Here is a 21,747-nt window from a genome sequence, read left to right as displayed (position 1 = left end):
TCTATACAACAGCCCTGGGAGGTAAGTACTCTTATTATCTTGATTTTACAGATGAGGAAACTGAGGCAAATAGGGGTTAAGTGACTTGCCCAGGGTCATACAGCTAGCAAATGTCTGAGACTGGATTTGAAGTCAGGTCTTTCTGACTCCAAGCCAGGCCCTCTATCCACTTCATTGCCTAGCTGCAACTGACACATTGTGGTCAATATGCTTCTGACTGTTCCAGATTTTTCTCCCATGCCTTTTCATCATGGACATGGGGCCTTTTCACATTTAATATCTTTGTGCTGTACTGGCCTTCTTCTCTAATTGGTGATTTCCTTTCAGAGTCTCCACTTTGGAGACTCAGGCCAGCTATACTTAATATCCCTCCCTGGCAGTGCTTCTGACTCTCTAGAATTTGGTACCATCCCTGAAGAAGGTGCCCCTTCAGAGCCCTTTTATGTGTGATATTCCCCTATTAGAATGTAAGGTCCTTGGGGTCAGGAACTGTTTTTGCCTTTCTTTGTCAATGACTCAGAGACCTCCTCTAAACCATGGGCCCTGTGTCTTACCTTGGACGGTAAGATAGAGTCCGGCCTGGAACCACAATTTGGGCACTGTAGATGAGTAGCAGCTTGGCTCAGTGAGCTTGTCCCGGAGTGGGGCAGTGATGACACTCAGGCTTTTCAAGGTGTACCTGGCCTTTGGTCTTTTCTTTGAATCCTGAAGATTTACTGTCACTTTGCTCCCTGAGCCAAGGCACTGCAGTGTAGCCACTGTCTGGTTTTGTCCCAGCCCTTCCCTTTTGGTTTCTCTTGGGGCTTCTGGAAGGAGAAGGGGGCAAAGGTGAGAGAAGACAACCAGTTCTTGGTCTGAGCAGTGGGAGGCCTTGTTAAAGGCTGGATCAAACCCCTTCGAAGAACCACCAACATCCCTGCAGCTTGCAAACAAAGTGGAAACTACTTGTTTCCTCTTTCCTTTCCCCTTCCCATTTTTCCTCCCCTTTCCCCTCCTTCTTTTGTTCTCCCCTTCCTTCCTCATTCCTCTTCCCCACTCCTCCCTTTTTCTTCTTCCCTCCCCTCCTTTCTTCTCTTATCTCTCTTCTTCTCCCCTTCTTCCCCTTTCTTCTAACCCCTCTCCTCCCCTTCCTTTTCTTCTCTCTTCTCCTTTCCTCTTCTCTTCTGTCCTTCCCTCTCTTCTTCCCTCCTATCTTCTTCTCTATTCCTCCTCCCTCTCTTCCTTTCCTATCCTGCTCTCCCTTCTCTTACTCTTCTTTCCTCTACTTCCTCCTCCTTCCCTCCCCTCTCTTCCTTTCCTCTCCTCCCCTCCTTTTTTCCCCCTTCTTGTCCTTTCCCATCCTTTTCCTCCCCTCCTCTTTCCACTTCCCCTTTCCTCCTCTCCCTTATCCTTTCTCCACCCTTCCTTTACCCTCTTCCCCACCTTCTGAATTGCCTCCTTTCTCCCTTACCTTTTCAGCATGCCCATCCCTTTTAAAAGATGCAGATGTATGCCCACACAGCACCCAACTCAGAATGACATAGTTTTTAACCTAATCTTCCCTCCTTTACATTTTAATAGACAGACATCCTGGCAATTCCCTGGAGGAAGAGGCTAATAGCTGAGACTGGCACTCTGCCTTGTAAAGCAAGTGGATACTTCTGTGTTATGATTTTGTGCAATGTGGTTGTTGTCCTTGGTTTCCTCCCCTTCTTTCTCTTCTGTCTTGCTATCAACAATCTCTTTATTATCTATTGATCAAAACTTTCTTTTCCCATAATGAGTGTGGAGATATTAAGGCATAGGAAGGCCATGTAATTTGGCCAAGGTTGTACAGGCTGAGAGCAGAGGACTAAAAACAGGTAGGTGAGGAGGTCCTGAAAGGGTGGACAGCCCAGGGCTTCATAGGATAAAACTGCAAGATCCAAGTAAATAATGATTTGAATGATAAGGGTTAACTATTCCCTCTCCATACTCCTGGGCTTGATCTCAGGATCACAGATTTAAAGTTACAAGGGACTTGGAGGTCATCTAGTCCAAATTCTATCAGTTAGCAAATGAAAGAACTGAGACCCAGAGGTGAGGTCACTTTGCCAGATTTGCACAGGTAATAAGTAGCAGAAGGAAGAGTTATGCTAGGGGCTTCCCCCTCCTCAAAGTCAGCACTCTTTCCATTGTATCCTTCTTCTTCCCTGGTTCATATTTGGCCCTGGGGCTGAGGACCAAGGCAGGTTTCAATATGTTCCTAATTTTTTTTTAACTTAAATTGTTTTTTAAATTACAAAATCAGTTGTTTTTTTTTTTTATGCTTCCCAAGCCACCCTTTTAATTCTCACTTCTTCCTGTCATGAATCTGGAGGCTAAACTCTCCATTGGAGGAAGCTCATCTCTTCTCTGATGTTGTTCACTCTCCCTCCCCAGGTGTGTCTGGTATCTGGGCCTTCTTCTCGTTTGTGCTCTGGCCTCCCCTTGTCTGACTGGCAGTGAGACCCATAGGGTAGGCTTGGAGCGTCAGTCCTCCCCAGATAATGCTTACTATGTAATTAGCTTAAAAAGCATTCAATGAAACCCTCCTTGGAGAGGCAGACCTTCCACATAATTAATCTTCAGGATTCGCATAAGGAGAAGCCCCACTTCTAAAGGAAAAACTCTCCAGAAAAGGGAAGTGAATTTCCAAGGTAAGTCCCCCTACCTTGTGTCAGCAGCACTTCGATGCTTCTGGTGTCACTTGGGAATAATGCAGGAAACTGCTCTACTTGACAGCCGCTGACTTTGAGTTCTGAGGAATGTGGATAGAAGAAAACCAGTGTTTACTGAAGGTCCACTCAGTAGACGCCTGGATGGTCTGAGGGTTGTAATGATAATAATGAGGGTTAATCCTGTGTTCTGACCACCTCCATCCAACTAGAAACTTGGGCTTCTTTGAGTTTGAGAGGTGAATTTTTGCCATATGTTGCCAAGGCCCAGGCCTCCAGCATACTCCCTGACTATTTTCTCACCATGCCCCATCATGTAGGCACCCTCCTTTTTCTTCTCTTCACCTGCCCCCCCACCAGTTTTCAATTGGAGCCACATAAAGATTCCTTTATGTGTTGTCTTCCCCCATTAGAATATAAACTTTTGGAGGTCAGAGCTTGCATCTATCTCTAGCACTTAGCACAGTGCATGGCATTAGCACAGTGCTTAAATACATTTTTGCTCTATCTACGCATCTATCTTTCTGTCTATCTACATGGCCCTATTACATATGATCTCATCTGATTCTTTTTAAAAGTCACTTAATTTCTTTGTACCTTAGTTGCCTTATCTGTAAAATGAGTGAGTTGGATTAAATAGCTTCTGAGGTCCCTTCCTATCCTATATTATTTTGGGTCACACTTATCTGAGTCTGTCCTATTACTCTGATAGACACTGGGGATGTGTCTTCAGTGCATTTTGCATCTCCCCTTTGTCTAACATGGTGATCTATATAACACAGCCATTTAATAAATATCAAATTGTATTTCATTGAATCAAATAAACTTGAGGTCATAGATTTAGAAGTATAAGGGGACCTTAGAAGTCATCTTGTCCAAACTCCTCATTTTATAGATGAGGAGACAAAGGCACAGAGAGGATGAATGAAGGATGGAGCCCAGATTCCAACCCAGGTCTCCTGATGTGGAATCTAACACTACTTCCACCCAACTGAGTATTGCATCCCAGGATGAGACCCAGATTGAGTAATAAACTGGTAGATCCTATTTTCATGTAGTTAGAAGTGGAGAGAGAAGAAGAGTTTCAGTTACACTGGTATGCAGGCCAGGCACGGTCCTCATTTTATAGTTGGAGAAACTGAGACTCAGACAGGTTACATGACTTATTCAAGGATACTTGGCTATTAAACAGAGCTGGGTTTTCTGCTCTCTAGACCAAAGGTCTCTGCCCTCAAATAACTTACATTCTAGTTGGAGAGACTAATACAGACACAAGAAAAAAGTTATAAAAAGAAAAATGAACACTTACATCACAACAAATAAACAAATAATGAATCAATCCATTATAATAGAAATGCTGGGGGAGGAAGAGGAGGGAAGAGAGTAAAGGAGCAGTTGGACCATATGAAGATTGCTTGAAGGACTGAGACTATTTCAACTGGAGAAGAGAAAGCTCAGGGGAACATGATAACCTTTTCCTAGAACAGGGATTAGACTTGTTCTGTTTGTGACCAGAGGGCAGAACCAGATGGGAGTGGCAAAGAGGCACTTTAGGCTTGGTGCCAGGAGAAGTTTTCTCTAAGAAATACAGCAATGAAAAAATGGGGTTGGCTGTTATCCTTCATTGAAATTCTTCAAGCAAAGGCTGGATGATCCCTTATTGGGGATGTTGAAATGGGAATTATTTTTATGTACAGGTTGATTGCCAAGATCCCTTTCTACTCTGAAATTCTGTAATTCTGTGAGTTGGAAGGCAAAGGAAGGCCTGTCCCCCATACTCCCACCCCTATTTTTTCTAATCTTGCTTCCTTTCCCTTCTGTATCTGACCTGTTTTAATAAAGAGAATTTTGGATAATTTTTTGGGTATAACTTTGGATAGGATACCTCTATGTAAGTTCTCTCACCCATAGGTCATAACAAATATGACTCTACTTATGACTCAAAGAAATTGTGGGTTTTCTTCAACTGTTATATTTGTAATGGCTACACCTGCTGCCACTTGGCCTCAGGCTCGACTAACAGTGCTTTGGAGAGGATCTTTTTCAGAATGTTTTCAAAATCATGAAGACAAACAGTTCTCAGAAACTAGCAGTGATGCTATCATTCAGCCTGTCAGTCAGTAAACATATATTAAGGAACTACTATGTACCAGGTAGCATTTGAAGTACTAGAGGTACAATGAAAGGTAAAAAGACAATCCCTGCTCCTAAGGAACTCTCACTCTCAAGTACTTACAGCTCACATGCATATAGATGTATCAATGCATCTTTACTCAGCTATGCAAACAATCAAACTATAGAAAGGATAAATTGGAGATAATCAACAGAAGGAAGGCACTAGAATTAAAGGGGTTTGGGAAAGACTAACATATGAGTTACAGAGCAAGTGCATGATGGGTAATGGATTGAAAGATATAATACGATTCTCATATTCATGACAAGACCAAAGAAGATGATGGTATTATATTTGCCAAAGAGTTTCTATCACAGAAGAATCTATTCCTGTCTGTCTGGTTCAGGTTATTCCTAAGGCAGGGGGATGGATAATCTTTGGGGTATTTTGTCTTTTGCATTCTCTATGTTTCTGTTGCAGCAAAGAAAGGAAATTTTATAGACTACCTCCCTAAGGTTGAATTCTATGGGGAATAAGATAAGAAAGGTCCTTACCTTTCTGATTGGCATCATAGGCTGCAAAAATCAGGCTGAAAAATAGAATTGTATCCATATTCACAACGGCACATGTTCCCCTTTGGGTAGCTGATCTGCCAGGGCTGCTGTGAGAACCCAGCTGGACTGCTGGGCCGTCAAGGGTAGGTCTGATCCCCGGAGACTTTTGTTCAACCCAGAGAAATTTGCTTCCTTTCTCAATGATCAAGACTTTGAGCTGATATGAGAACGGGCTGAATAATTTATTAATGATTGACTCAAGAGGTCTTCCCCTAACTTCCTCAAGATCGCTGACAAAGAGAATTGTACCATGGGGAGGTTTCCCCAAGCTGAGAGGGCACACAGCTACACATACACCCATGCAGACAGAGGCACACATCAATACCCATAAGGTTTAGATCTAGAAGAGAGCTTAATGATCATTTAGTCCAACCTCCTCATTTTATAGAGGGAGAAAGGCACTGGCAGAGAGGTTACGTGACTTACTTCCCCACGTCACACAGCTATTAGTATCAGAACCCTGTGCACAGACACACGTAGACACATGCATGCAGACCAAAAGAGGAATGGGACAAGGGACACACAGGATGAGAATGAATGGAAGAGGTCTTATTGGCACTAACAGGAAACACCATGCAGAGACTTATAGGCAAAGGCACAAAGGACTAAATCAAGTCAAATCAGCAATGATTTGTCAAACACCTTCTAGGTGGCAGACACTGTGCTAAATACTGGAGATAGATACATACATATAATTTAAGAATTTAATTTTAATTTCTATATATTATATATAATAGACAAGGAAGTAGCATACAGATGGAGAAATATATCTTGGGTGCAGTGAGAAAAGGAGTAGATTAGGAGTCAGAGAACCCAGCTCTGCCACTTATTGCCTGTGTGATTTTGGTCAAGTCACTTAACTTCTCTCTGGGTCCCAGTTTCCTCATCTGCAGAATGAGGAGATTGAACTGACTTCTAAAGTTCTTTCCAGCTCTAAATCTGTGATCCTACCTGTGATTTATTTGTACAGGGAATTTCTGTTGTGAAAATTCCTTCCGTTGATAGGGATCAGCAAGTCATTTTGATTTCTAGTCTTATAGTTGCCTATGGCACTAAGAGGTTGTTACTATCCCATAATCACACAGTTAGTATGAATCAGATGTAGGACTTGAATGCAAGTCTTCCAGATTCCAAAACTAGCCTTGCATTCATTAAGCTGTGCTGTCACTAAGACCCATACATAAGCAATGCTTAACACAGTGCCCAGCATACAGTAGGCACTTAATAAATGCTTGTTTTCTGACTGACAGAAATATACAGAAGGGCATACATAGATAGATTTTGAGATATGTATCAGACATATCAATGCTCAGATGGGCAAGCCCAGGATTATACATAGTGATGTAGTCACACATACTCTCAAATATTCAGCTATATATCTCTAAATAGCCACATCTCTCACTTCCCTCCTCTCTACCAACATTGTTACTAGCACAACAGGCTGTTTTCCTGGTGTAGTTCCTTATCATCTCTCTCCTGGACTATTGCAGTAGCCTCCTAATTGGTCTCCTTTCCTCAAGTTTCTGCTTCTGTTTTATTCTCCCTACCTCTGAGAAAATGATTTTCCTAGAGCGTGGGTCTGACCATGTCCCTCCTCTAAATGAGGAAAATGAGGAAATGTTCCACTCAGTTCCCTTGCCCAAGCCCAAGGCCTCCACAGCCCTCCCAGTAAGGATCAGATCAGATCTTCTGTCCAGTACTTACTTGGAATAAACTCTAAATAAATTACCTTTAGGAAAAAAAACACAAAATCCTTTGTTTTGCCTTTAAAGTCCTTCATAACCAGGCTCCAGCCTACCTTTTCAGTTTTTTTAGGCCTTACTTCTCTTTATGAGCTCCACAATCCAGTTAAACTGGCCTTCTGAGTATTCCTCCCACATAACACACTCTCATCTCCATGCTTTTGCATTGACTATTCTACTGTACCCAGAAGGCTCTCCTTCCTCACTTTGAATTCTTGGAATCTCTAGCTCCCTTCAAGGTTTAACTCTAGGGCCACCTGCTTCAAGAGGCCTTTCCTGATTCCCACATTTCCCCTTCAAATAACTTTGCTTATATTTTCTGGAGAACCTATATATGGTTAACTGTGAACATATTGTATTCCTTCAGTGGGGCCAGCAGTTTAAGAAGTGCTTAGGAAACAAGCTTCTTGAGGGCAGGGATTATCTAGGTTTTGTCTTTTTATCTCTAGTAATCAGTGCAAGGCCTAGTACATTATAGTTTTTTTTAATAAAGGTTAGTTTATTGACTGACATTTTGCATCAACTATCCCCCCACCCCCATGCTTAGAATGTATTCTGCCTTTCCCTCCTCTTCCTTTTTTTTTTTCAGGGGGAAGGCAGAGCAGTTGGAGTTAAGTGACTTGTTCAAGGTCACATGGCTAGTAAGTGTTAAGTGTCTGAGGATGGATTTGAATTCAGGTCCTCCTGACTCCAGGGCTGGTGTTCTATTCACTGCACCACCTAGGTGCCCCTTTCCCTCCTCTTCTAAGAATTTCTAGTTTTCTTCAAAATTTAGTTTAAGTAGCACATTCTACTTGGAACCTTGCCTGATCCCTCCAATGACTATTGCCCCTCTCCCAGTTATCTTGCATTTATTTTACACACACACAGCATAAACTTTAGCCATGACATTTCCTGTGTCTCCTATGTCTTCCTATGAAATCTCATTTATGTTAATTAAATAAAATGTTGAAAATTTCATTCATTTCATTTCTTGAAAATATGCATAGTTGAGATTCCTATGTGTCCAGACTTTAGGGACACCCTGTAGCGAGCATTTAATATATGTTTGTTGGTTTATTGATTGATTAAATGATCTTTCATATGATCGGTATTTCTGCAGAGCATTGAAGTAGATGCTAGCAATAAGAATTCCCTTTGATGCTGGTTGGGAGGGCCAATCTACAAAATGCTTTCTAGAATTCAGGAAAATGTTGACAGGTTATCTTGGATGAAGGAAGAAAATAAACATTTATCAGTCACCTACCATGTAGCAGGTACTGTGCTAAATGCTTCACAAATATTATCTCCTTTGAGCCTCACAACAACCGGGTGAGGTAGGTGCTATTTTTAGCTCCATTTTATCATTGAGGAAACTGAGGCAATCAGAAGTTAAATGACTTACCCAGGCTCAAACAGGAGTAAGTATCTGAGACTGAATTTGAATTCAGATCTTCCTGACTTCAGGCCTAGCCACCTAGCTGCCTCTTTATCTCTGACTAGATAACTATCTCTATTAATGCATCTATCTTATCTCTTGATTACTCCAAGATTTTCATCTTCCTTAGTCAAAGGGTAAATACTGGAATGCACATGCTCTAATACCCTGTCCAATAGACTCAATGGGAACAACACTTAGACATAGAAGAAGAAAATGAGGAAATATTCCACTCAGTTTCTTTGCCAAAGTCCAAGGTCTCCACAGCTTCCCCAGGCAGGATCAAATCAGATCTTTTGTCCAGTACTTATTTGGAAGAAAGCACTGGGAGTGCACATTTAGTAGATTAATTCAATCTAATTCAATTTAATGAGCATTTATTAAGTACCAACTATGTGTAACACAATGTGCTAGGTATTAGGAAAAAGATAATGAATAAGTTCCTGCCATCAAAGAGCTTACATTCTAATAGGGATGGTGTAATAAATACATTTAGCCCTTCTCCATCCCTGAGGAGGAAAAGGATAGGTCTCATAAGAGATGATAGGGAGATGATCAGGGAGACTTGCTGGTGTCACTCAAAACCATATGTGCAATGGCAGGAGAGAGAGCAGCCTGATGAAAAGAGAGGAAGTTGGCAAGAGGGAACATCACTGCAGTGCTAGTTTTTCAAGCAAAGAAGTGGTCCTGAGAAATTTTACTTTTGTGATTCTATAGGGCCCAAAGAATGGAAGGATCAGTTGAAGTAGAAAGATAGCAAAAGAACAAATATGTTCTCACTGCATGAAAAGGATGTAGAATGTGCCTAAGGAGCAATGCATAGGATACAGTTCACCAATTCCTGACCATTGATCTAGAAATGGTGTTGAAAATGACCTGGGAATGATCTAGAAAAATTCCTTTATCCATTGTAGGAGACCTTAGAAACTGTCTCAAAGATCTTCTAATAAATAGCATCTTCAGAGAGTCTAGCATATCAGTTATAGTGCTGGTACAGAAGAAGAAGGAGGAGGAAGGCTATAAATGTATGTAGATCACCAGACTTGAAAAAAGAACTGTAATGGACTAGTACATCATGCTTTGGACTTTCTGTTGGGAAGCCATTGGTTCTCAGTATTGGTCTTAAGCAATGGTTACTACCATATTCCTATGGCAAAACAAGATAGAGTGAAGACTGCTTTCATATTTCTTGCTGGCTTTTACCAGTTTGAGGTAATATCTCAAATAGGGCTGTGATGGAAAATGTTTTTAACAACTGGTTCTCAAAAAAAATGTATACATGACACACTTTTAAGTTTAATCTGCATTGTTAACATTTTCCCATCATTTTCTGAAGTCTAGACAGTCAGCAAAACAATAAACCAAGCCCTGATTTACATTGTTTGTCCATTTCTGTGCTGTAAATGCTAACATTGAACATTTAATGATCAGTCATTATGAGTTGTTTGCAGCTGGTTTCTATAGACGTCTGCATCCCTTATAGAACTGTATCATCTACAACTTCTGCCTTTGTTCAGGTTGTTAATAAAAATGTTAAGCAGCCCAGGCCAAACAGATCCCTCGGGAACTCTACTGGAGAGAGCCACAGTACTCTAGTACAGTCCTAGTCCCAAGGCACCTTGGAGGTCCCTGCTACTTTTCTTTTTTTTTTATATTTGAAGAATTTTAATTGAGAATTGGTCTTGAATATTGGAAATTATAAATCCAGGTTTAATTGGGACCCAAAACTAGTTTGTAGCTTATGCTCGTTTGCACTGTATACCCCAAAGAAATTTTGAACTTATATCTGCTTGCAGAAGGAATTCCTAATCCTATTTATAATATGTGTCTGTGCATACCCACTCACAGGCAGCACACACACACACACACAGACACACACACACACACACACATACTTTAGAAATTGAGCAGGTTAAAGAATGCTTAGGGGAAAAAAGCTTATGAAGGAAAATAGAAAGATTTAGGGAGGGTTTTTGGTTTCACTGAAATAATCAGAGGGAGGGGACCACGAAGCTTCCTCCTATGGGTCATCTATTTCTCATCTGGGCAAGTATAGAGGGTGAAGACAAGAACTTGGTAAGACTCATTGTTATTTGAAACTAAATGGAGAAAAGTTAAAGGGAGCTAAGACTGAATTGATAGCAATGAGCAATGAGTGAAATTAAATCATAATGTTGTCTCAGTGTGTTCCCCTATTAGGGTGATTGTGATAGATCAAAACTTAATATAAGACTGCCACTTTTAAATCTTTAGCAGTAGATTAGCTGGTAAAAAGAAAAAAAAAGATAAAATTTAAGATTTGTATGATACCATTTGTAAAAATAGATGCAGGGGTGATTGACGCTATTCTTTTTTGTTTGCTTCTTTTTTGGAGGGGGGAAGGCAGGGCATTTGGGGTTAAGTGACTTGTCCAAGGTCTCACAGCTAGTAAGTGTTAAGTGTCTGAGGCCGGATTTGAACTCAGGTCCTCCTGACTACAGGGCTGGTGCTTTATTCACTGTGCAACCTAACTGTCCCAATTGACTCTATTTTGGTTTCATTTTAAGAGGGATGTGATCTCCTAGTAGGAGAATGGTGATAAATCAGAATCTATTCTATTTGACATTTAGACAAAATGTTGGGAAAATACATGGGTCAAGGAAAACCTGAGTTACAGTACTCTGATCTCAGGAAATTTTATAGCTGTGTGATCTTAAAACAATTTGTGTTACTTCAGTTTACTGATCTGTAATATGGTTAAAGATAGTGCCTCACATAAATTTAATAATTTTTTAGAAAAGTAAACTCTTTTTTTATTCTCTTGGGATATAGATTCAATTTTTAAAAATGATATAAATGTTTGAAAATTATTTAGTTAGAGGTATAATAGATAAGGGTGATAATCATCTTTGAATTTGGTATAGTAAGGATCCCTTAAAAGGCCCCCATTTGTGAAAAGCACAGTCCTAAAGTCTTAACAACCCTGCTACCTAGTCTGAAATATGATAATTTAATTTTAGTTGAGAACTAGAAATTACATAGAGAAATTCTATATCTGTACCCATTATACCACACTGCCCTAAGAGTTTTTTAAGCCTTAAGTTATTAGCTTGCTATAAATCAAATTAGATAAGCATCTGGTAGTCCTGCCCACCTACCTTTCAGGGTTGTTTGAAAAAAACTTGTTTGTATTTAGTATTGGGTTTTGCCCATGTCATATATGAAGAACTATATAAAGTTTGGATTTTGTGATTTTAGTGTTCCATTCTGTTTTAGATGTGACTTTTATATCATACCTTAAGTAGGATGTATAGTTTATTTAGGGAAAACTAGGACCTCGTATAGTTTATTTAGGGAAAACTAGGACCTCTGGTATGTGTATGCCAAGTCCTTTTCAAGGCTGCTCATTTACCTTTGGTGTTCAACTAGTCACCCAACTCTCACTTATGGCTCCAAGAAGCTATGGCATGGCAGAAACCACACCCCCCTAAAACTGTCTCAACAGATGTACTAAAAACTAGATTGAGAGCAACTGATGGGTGCTTATGGGGATGTCTACCTCAAGCATGGGAAAACTTCCCCTGGTGGAATGGGTGGATGAGAACAATTTGTTCCAATGGGCATGAAGGCAACTAAGGCAGGTACTGTGGAGCACTTAGAGCTTGGTCAGATGTTTGAAGATGCCAAGGTCATTCACCTAAGCCCAAGTCATCACCATCATGAGACCCCACCAGTCTTCCATGAGAGTTCCTTTTGTGGGCTCTTTGCCCCCAGGATGGCTCCCTCAGTGGCACTATGGAGTCCAGGTCATCTTAAGCAAGAAGCTGCTGGGTTTCATCAATGCCATTCCTGCAAGCATTCATATCTGGTTCAGAAGAGATTGGGTCCTGGAGGGTCAGGTCCCTAGTTTAGTCCTTGATTGAAAAAAGCCTCAGGTGGCAAATTCCACCAGTGAACTCTTAGGGTTTTTTTTTCCTGGAGGGTTATTTCAGGGACTGTTCTCTCCCCTTCCCTCCTTTTTTGGGTCAGCAATAGTTGCAATTGAAAATTAAGGTAAATGGAAGTACAAATTTAGGAGCACATTCAATTTACTAGTAAGGCTAGCAATTACCAATAAAAATGACTTCTCAACTCCTCAGTTACTCAAAAGCTGCCAGCTACTTTTCTAAGACTGATGGAGAAAGTAGTTAAAAGATATGAATTATCCACAACTGTTTGTATATTTTAATGAAATTATTGTCTTTGGAAAGACTCTGGAAAAAACATGAGGAAAAACTGAGGAAAGTATTGACTTGGCTAGAGGATAATGGTCTAAAGCTTTCAATAGACAAGTATCATTTCTGAGGAACCTCTGTCAAGTATGTGGTTCATATAGTATCTCAACAAGGTATGAGCACTGACCCAGAGAATATTGAAATACTCCTGAATGGAGAGTCTATAGAACTTGCAAGGTCTGAGGACTTTTCTAGGATTTTATGATTATTATCACACATTTGTTAAGGACTAGACTTCCATGACTACACCATTGAATAACCACATTCATGTATATATGATTAAGAGACCTAGAAACAGAAGGGCAAGAAATACAAAGCTGTATTAAACTCCACAAAGCTCTCAAATGAAATAATGTAAAAACTCTTAGCACAGTTCTTGGCACATAGTAGGTGCTATATAAATGCTTAATCCCTTCTTTTCTCTTCCCTTTTAGAGACTGATGAATGGACAACTGAGAACAAGCATTCAAAGACTCAGTCAACTGTGTCAACACAATTACCAATATTAGCTTGTGCAGATCCAAGCAAGCCTTTTGTACTGCATACAGGTGCCAGCCTGGGGACTTGAGAGTAGTTCTGTACTGAGAGTGCTGATCACCAGAGTCCAGTTGTATTTGCTTCCAGAGGTCTGAGCAACTTCAAGACTCATTCATTGAGACATGGCCTCTGGCTGAGTAGAAAGTCATGAGTCATGAGCACTAGTATAAGGTATGCTTACAAGGACCTTTAGGAATCAAATTGGTGGTTTGTTCCTAGACGGTTTTGATACTTATATTCTTGAATCATCAATAAAGTTTGATTGCATGAAAAAAAAAGACTCATTCATTTCCCCTTTCCCAAGCTGGAGTTCTTGACTTTGAAGTGATTTGTCATTAAGATGTTCAAGACTATAAATATGGAATGAAATTGCAAGGTGGCCAGACAAAAATCCATTGACATGTATACTGACTAGTGCCAAGTTAGATGCTGCATGCCAAATATGGGTAGTATTCTTAGGCAACTACAAATTTTGTTTACATTACCACCCGGGGAAGACTAATGTGGGTGCTAATCCCCTGTTCCTGAAGGTCATGAGAAACTGAAGCTAAGGCAATATTTAAAGGTGCAGGGGTGGCTAGGTGGTGCAGTGAATAGAGCACCGGCCCTGGAGATAGGAGGACCTGAGTTAAAATGCAGCCTCAGGCACTTAACACACACAAAAAAACTATCCATGTGACTATGGACAAGTCACTTAACCCCAATTGCCCTACCTTCCCCCCTCCAAAAAAAAATATTTAAAGGAGCAAAAGCTAAGAGGGTAGTCAAGTAACTGAAAGTTGGGGACTTCCACCAGACAGCTTTGCAGTATATCCTATGTGAACCAACTTTCTCTTCCTTGGTTGTCTGTGGATGACTGGCAGCAAGAATAGTTGACTGATGAGGGATAGTGAGAAGTTCTACAGGCCAGACTGGAGGCAAAGATGCTAAAGGACTCAATTTCTCGTCCTTCCAAAGCATCTTACTATTGAGACAATGGCAGAAGTGGTAACTATGTAATATAATACCACACTGCACTGTCACTGACCTCATACACAGGAAAGCAGTTGGCGTTCTTCAGGACATATTTCTCTACGACCATGAAAGCTTTACATGACGAGTTTGGATATGTGGGTCAAAAGAGGACCCTATAACTAGTTAGAAATAGCTTTTTCTGGTTGAAGATGGCTAAAATTGTCACTAAAAAGAATGAAATATGAGAAATAGCTTTTTCTGGTTGAAGATGGCTAAAATTGTCACTAAAAAGAATGAAATATGAACATTTCATGTAAAGTACTATTAATCAAAGTCACAAGCTTTGAGAATGTAAGCACTGGCAAATTTCTGTAATTTGTCTAAGCCGACTTCCTATCCCTGGAAGGAGATAGTAGCCATATCAGCCATATGTTGGTTAGTGACTGATCATTTCATAAAATATGCAAAAATATGTCCAATCAGGAGCTAGAAAGAGTCCATAGTTGCTAAAGTATTGTGGGATTAATATTTCTTAGTTCCTAGACTTGCTGTTAGGATCCTTTCAGACCAAGGTAGAGACTTTGAAATCACATTGCAAAAAAAGATGTTAACTTTGGCCAGCATTAAGAAGTCTAGAACTAGAAAAGCACCAAGAGAATTTGTATACATGTTTTAAGAACAACTTTGAGTGATTAAGTCATTTTGACTATTATAAATACCCGAATTAACTATAAAACACATATTAAGGAAGATGCTATCTGCATCCAGAGAAAGAACTGATAAATAGAAGTATGTATAGAATGGTTTTACATATATATGTATATAATACACATGTGTTCATATGTGTGTATATATACATAAATATACACACATACATATTTGTTTTTAATGGTAGTCATCTCTAGGATGGGGGGAGGGAAGAAAAAAGGGGGAAAAAAGAGTTATATGATAACTTTATTACAATAGATTTGCAGTTTTATGTACACTCATCATTTTTTCTATTGTACTATGTTATGGAAATGCTCGTTTTAGGGGTGGCCAGGTAGCACAGTGAGTAAGAGCACCAGCCCCAGTGTCGGGATGACCTGGGGATCAAATCTGGGCTGAGATACTTAGCACCACACCCAGAAATAACTAGCTGTGTAACCTTGAGCAAGTTACTTAACCCCGATTGCTTTAAAAAAAAGAAAAAGAAATGCTCATTTTATTTCTTAGGTTCAGAATAAAATAAATATATTTTTTAAAAAGAAGTCTAGAACTATACCTTCCCAACTTCAAGGGCATTTACATTCTAAGTACTTCAGCCACCTACTGTTGAATATGTTAGGAACATTGAGACCAGAACAAAAATCGCATTGGGCATTCCTCCACTAGGAAAGATGCAATCGGCCTCTCACCATTATCGCTGATGTTAAAATGAGAGCCACGTCTATCTGTTGAGTTGTGCTTTAGAAGTTCTAAGGATGACGAGACCACAGACACCCCCAATGAGTACATCTCTCAGTTGAGAGAGAAGCCGCTGGAAGCTCAACCACCCAGCTCCAGCATCAGTTTAGAAGATTATTTCCATTCCTCTCCAAACTCTCTGGACTCTCTCTAATATGCCTTAGAAATCTCTTCACTCTAGAAGTTCATTTTACCCCTAGATTTCTCATATTGGAAGTACATCACCTCGTGATGTCATTGGTCCTCTTAGAAAATGAAGAACAAACAGCATTCTATATCTGGTTGTGGAGAGAATGAGAAACTTGCCTGTTTATAAAACATTCCCAGACACTAGAGGGGGTCCTGTAAAGTTGTCACTACAACCAATTATCATGTATAAGTGAGTTGATTAGATTCCCTGATGAGTTGGTAGGGTCATGTGGTCTTCTACCTCAGTGGACTTAAAGGCAAAAGTTTTCCATTTGAGCAAAGACTTTCTGAACCAGATGTTTCGAGTGAAGAGAAGTCTATCTATTATGACTCAGTTCAAATGATGGGAGAAGATTGAATACAGAGACAACACTTTTCCTGCTTTTCATCTGTAAAGACACATCCTACAGAGTTAGTCAGCTGGACCCTTCCCATGTTCCAGTTCAGGGATGCAAAACTATTATTTCAGAAAATCAACTAGCTCAGGTATAATGAAAGATCAGGAGGTCACAGAAGAGCCAGGTGTCTTTGACTGGTGAACATACAAATTTATAACATACAAGGGTGTGAGAAAATTTATATTAAAACTGAAAATATTAAGACATGATATCATTCTTTAAAGCCCCTTTCCAGACTCCTAGGAAAGGTTCCTTGGAAAGATGGATTATCAATATGCCAGGACAAAAAAGAAAAAAGACCTTGAAGTTGGTAAATGGATGAAGGATGATAACCACATTTAACTCTTGTCTTGTTCATGTCATGTTTGGCACTAGGACCAACCCATCTCCACTGAGAAAGGATTTAGCTGTTAATGCAAAGGACAAGGTTCTTTTGTCTACCTGCAGGAGTGAGGGTTCAGGAAGAATGGGGTAATGATTTGGTTGCTCAATTTTGGAATGTTAACACAGACTATGTTTTAAGATATATATTCTTTGTTCTTATAAAAATCTTCTTGGGTCAAGAATCATGTTGGAGGGCATGGAGGACTGTGTCAGTTTGGAATCTCTCTCTCCAAGGAAGATATGGATTAAATATAGATTTTAGGGAGGGGGGTTGGAATTTTTCTTCTTTGTTAAAATGGGTAAAAACAATAGTGGCTCCATCCCCTTAGGCTCTGGGGAAGGCATGCAATTTACCCCAGGTAAGGAGAAGGGATGGATAGTGAACTGGAGTTGGTAGGATGAGAATCTTGGAGTTTCCCACAGTCCTCTTCTCTGCAAGTGAGGCAAATGCTGGATAGGAGAACAGAGATGGGGGCAGGGAAGTAGATAAACAGTAAGGGCAAAGGAGCCTTTGGGGATCAGTTATTCATACCGTGTTTCCCCGATAATAAGACACTGTCTTATTATTTGTTTTGGACAGAAAAACACCAGAGGGCTTATTTTCAGGGGAGGGCTTATTTTAATGAACATTGACAGCAATTTTAATAAACAGGTAAATGTGAACAAAAAAATGTACCTTTATTCAATAATGAATTCAATAAAGAACAGGATGACGCGCTCACTGCTGCAGCTCTGATTGGATGCAGCTCAGAGCGCGGCGTGAGTTTCACAGGGGGGGGGGACGGTGCATACAGAGGGTACCGTAATGTAGCGTGTAGCGCAGGGGATCACCTTCACTACAGTAGCAATTTCAATAGGGCTTATATTCAGGGGAGGGCTTATTTTAGAGGAATCTTACACAGTAAGGGGAGGGCTTATTTTCGGGATAGGTCTTATTATCGGGGAAACACGGTAAGGAAAATCCAGCTGCCTAAAAAACTTACATAATTGTTTTGAGTAGAGAAATACATATTTATACACACACAGATGGGGCCCTCTGAGTTTCCTTGTATGCCTGCTTATATGTATGCATGTGTATGCATATGGGTAGGTGTTACCTAAAATCAGGAACTAACTTTGTAGTGATTTTTCAGGGTATTTCTCTGGAGATGAGGGGAAGGACAGATAGGTCACAGGGTGACTGTTCAGTCTTTGAGATGGTCCCTTTCACTTTAATGTGAGCCCAAATAGTTTTGAGCCAAATTTGTACAAAGGATAGTATGTGTATTCTCATGCATGTATTGTATGTATATGTGTATGTAGTGAGTACATGTGCAAGATTGTGCGTATGTTTGTATGTATGTGTGAGATAGTTCCTAACTGACTACTCTGTCCTGTCTCTTTCCCTCCAGATCTCCAGGGGGAGGGTGAAAGAAATCAACATAGGGTACAGAGGACAATAAGGGGAGCCCATGGGAGATGTCCTCTCCCCTTCTCCTGTTCCTGTGTGCTCTTGGCCTTGGGGAGGAAAGGCAGGAGAAAGGCTACCCTTTCTTTTCACCTTCATTGTTGAATTGGCCTTCTGTCCTGAGGTGGCTTGTTTCAAGGCTGGGGGAGGCCAGTCTGAGGGCTAGAAGGAAGGGGGTAGGATCCAAGAATATTGTTGTGGTTCCTGGGGCTGCTGCTGTGGGCCAGGTAGGGGTTAGGAAGAGCCCTAATGTGGGGTGGGACATGTGGAAAGGGTGCTGGCAAGGTGTCATAGAAGCCTTGAGGCTTGGGAAGAACAAATTAAGGGCTTGGGAAAATTGGGAGCATGGCAGAGGTGTTGGTGGGAGTACATGTCATCTGAAGATGGTAGTTACTGTAAGCAATATTGGTGTTTTGAAAAAAAAAAGCACTGAGGACTTTCACGCATTGCCAGTGTGTTGGCCTGAAGAAGTGGCTTTGCCTTATTTGCAGTGCCCCCAAGTCAGCACGAACTGATTAATAATTCCTTCATGGTCATTGACATGGTGTGAAGTTAATTTCTCTTGCAACAAGAGAGAAATCTTTTGGTGATGGCTTGGTTCTGCAGCTGCCATCTTGCTTTTGGATAAAGATTAATGTTAAATTTAAGAAAATTATTCTTAACAGACTTGGGCCAAAACCAGAGAGTACAATATTATTGTTAATATTTTTTCTTCAACAACCATTTTGGAAAAATGGTTACATGTATATCCATATGATAATGCTAGTATTTACCAATGTAATATATGTCTTGAATGTAATTGCTTACAGTCATTGGTGTATGTGTTAATTACTGTTCCAACATTTTGAGAATGCTTTTGTTTTGCTATTTTGTTCTATGTGTTTTATTTGCTTGTGTCAGCATCTTGAATATGATAACCATACTATAGATATATTACCTGTTACTTACATATAGCAAATTTTGTTGCTCTTTAGACCTATCGATGTGATTATTGCTTTATTTTTACTTTGCTGTCATGAATATTTGCTTGTGTTCTCTGGACATACACAAACTTTTGTAACATGTGTATGTCCTACATGTGATTTTGATTTGTGGTCCCTAAAGCATTCTTTAAAATGATGACTTACATGCTTCTATGTTCATAGCATTTAGTGTTGAGAAATAATATATTTGCTATAAGTGGCACCCTGAGATGATTACCTGAGATGTTGGGTTGATGATTTTTGTGGTGATAAGTGCTTATTTTGATGCTGTTATGTATAATTGCAGGTATCATATATACCACATTTGATTTTGCAAAGGACTGCAAAATTACTGACATATTTTCTTCCTCTCCCCACCCCCCAGTACTTCATGAATACTAGAGATCAGTGTTCAGTGCTTTCTACTGAACCTGGAATGACTTGGTCCTTCTCTATTTCCAGAGGAGGAGGTAGAGACGATGACATCAGAGAGACAGACAGTAAGGAGGGAATGCCTCACTTAAGCCACCACTGCCAGGGATATCAACTGTGATCACTAGTAAACTGGCAGAAAGGAGGGGAGAGAGAGAGAGAAAAAGGAAAAACTGCAGCTGAGCTAGGGAGCCTGTGTTGAGTGGCTGTAGCTATCTGTTGCCAGGAAGAAAACTGGTGGAAAACAAACATCCCTGCTTTCATTGTTGTGCTAGCTATCCTGGGAGACAGATGAGTGCTATTCCTAATCTTTGGTCTTTCAGAGTTTTTGTTGTTGTTTACTATTAATATTTAAGAAAACTAGTTTCTTCAAATTAATGTGTCCATTAGTGTATTAAAGGCTGTGTGTGTGTGTCTTCTATGAGGTTAAACACAGCAGAGAAGGAAGTGATTGTGTGTGGAGATATCTAGAGGTAGAAATTTTATGTGATTAAAGATGAAAGAGGAGATTTTCTTTTTTTTTTCCTTTTTTTTTGGAGGGCAGTTGGGGTTAAGCGACTTACCTAAGATCACAAGGCTAGTTTTCATGTTAAGTGTCTGAGGTCAAATTTGAACTCAGGTCCTCCTGACTCCAGGGCCAGTGCTCTACTCACTGTGCCACCTAGCTGCCCCAAGAGGAGATTTTCTAATGAAAATACAGAGGCTCTTAACTAAATTAAAAGGTATCTAGGTGGCACAGTGGACAGAATGCTGGGCCTGGAGTCAGGAAGGCTTATCTTCCTGAGTTCAAATCTGCTCTCAGTTACTTATTAGCTATGTTCTCCTAAACAAGTCATTTAACCCTGTTTGCCTCAGTTTCCTCATCTGCAAAAATGGCAAACCACTCCAGTATCTTTTCAAGAAAACCCCAAATGGGGTCATGGAGAATCAGATATGACTGAAAAACAACTGCACGATGACTAGAATGGAGGAGATATTATTTATCCATATTTTATAACTCCCAAATAGCAGAGAATAAGACCATGTGAAGTTGGATGGCATGACTCTGGCAGACACTGACTGAGCCTATAGGAGCCCAAGTGGGAAAAGGGAAGAGAGAGCTGCAATCTCTTCCAAAGGAGGTCAGTTGCCTCAGGTACCTTCCTTTTTTTTTGTTTCATGCAGGAATATTTATTGGGGCAGGGGAAGCTGAGGTTAACACTAGAGAGAAAGCCTCTTGGGAGGAGTTTGGTATGAAGTGTTCCACCCCGTGAGGGTGGGGGCTAGCCAAGAGTTCTCTCCCACTCAGCTGGTGGAGAGTCCATTATTGACATATTTTCTTGCCACCGCTCTTTTGACCCTAGCTCCTTTCCAGATGATTGGACTGTGAAATTATTCTAGTTCCTGGGTATCTTGGCACTCTGATATTCTCATTTGGATCCTGCAGGGGCAGAGGAAAGGGAGAGAGGTATCTGAGTTTTCTTGCTGTTTTCATCTACAACACAGGGTGGCAGAAAAACTCATTTTCTTCATCTTTTTCTTAAAACCATGAACTTAAAATCATCAACAAACATGAACATGTCAATATTCAAAGAAGAACAAAAAAAGAGGATGGTATATTAATGAAACCATGAATTTCAGTTACATATACAAGTCTGAGAATTATCCTAGTAGAGGCCAGCTCCTAGACTGAATCCACAGTCAGAGGAGATAAGAGATTCCTTCCTTCCTTCCTTCCTTCCTTCCTTCCTTCCTTCCTTCCTTCCTTCCTTCCTTCCTTCCTTCCTTCCTTCCTTCCTTCCTTTCTTCCTTCCTTCCTTCCTTTTCTTCCTTCCTTCCTTTCCTTCCTTCCTTCCTCTCTCCTTTCCTTCTTTCCTTCCTTCCTCCTTTCCTTCCTCCTCTCCCTCCTTCCTCCTTCTCTCCCTCCTTCCTTCTTTCCCTACTGCTGGACTCTTTCTTATTTCTATCAATTAGAGATTAGTTTCTTGAGAGCAGAGACCATCTCTTTTTTTCTATTTATAACCTCCACACTTAGTATAGTGCTTGGTGTATCCTAAATGATTAATAAGTGCTTTTTCATTTGTTCATTAACTCATGCACATATCCTGTTCTTTTTCTATTGCTTAATTTAATTCTGTTTTTGTTTGGATGTGGAATTTTAATGTAAGAGAGCTTAAAGGACCCTTCTGGTTGATGTAACCTTTC

At 40.3% G+C, this 21,747-nt stretch overlaps 1 protein-coding gene across 1 annotated transcript in view; it reads right to left on the bottom strand.

Annotated features, from left to right (window-relative positions):
- Nucleotides 1–21,747, bottom strand: part of CUNH17orf78 (chromosome unknown C17orf78 homolog) — a 52,929-nt gene that overhangs the window by 18,007 nt on the left and 13,175 nt on the right. Inside the window, exons 3-4 of the mRNA XM_069078034.1 lie at nt 2,672–2,758; nt 555–806 (exon numbers count right to left, since the gene is read on the bottom strand). Of these exons, the coding sequence (XP_068934135.1) occupies nt 555–806; nt 2,672–2,758 (339 nt within the window). The remainder of the gene's footprint in view (nt 1–554; nt 807–2,671; nt 2,759–21,747) is intronic.

The sequence above is a fragment of the Petaurus breviceps genome, unplaced genomic scaffold (assembly GCF_028583685.1).
Source record: "Petaurus breviceps papuanus isolate PSGF00001 unplaced genomic scaffold, PetGlider_PUasm1.0 91023, whole genome shotgun sequence".
Lineage (NCBI taxonomy): Eukaryota > Metazoa > Chordata > Mammalia > Diprotodontia > Petauridae > Petaurus > Petaurus breviceps.
Note: the sequence above shows the minus strand (reverse complement) of the source record. Positions and strands in the feature narration are given on the sequence as shown.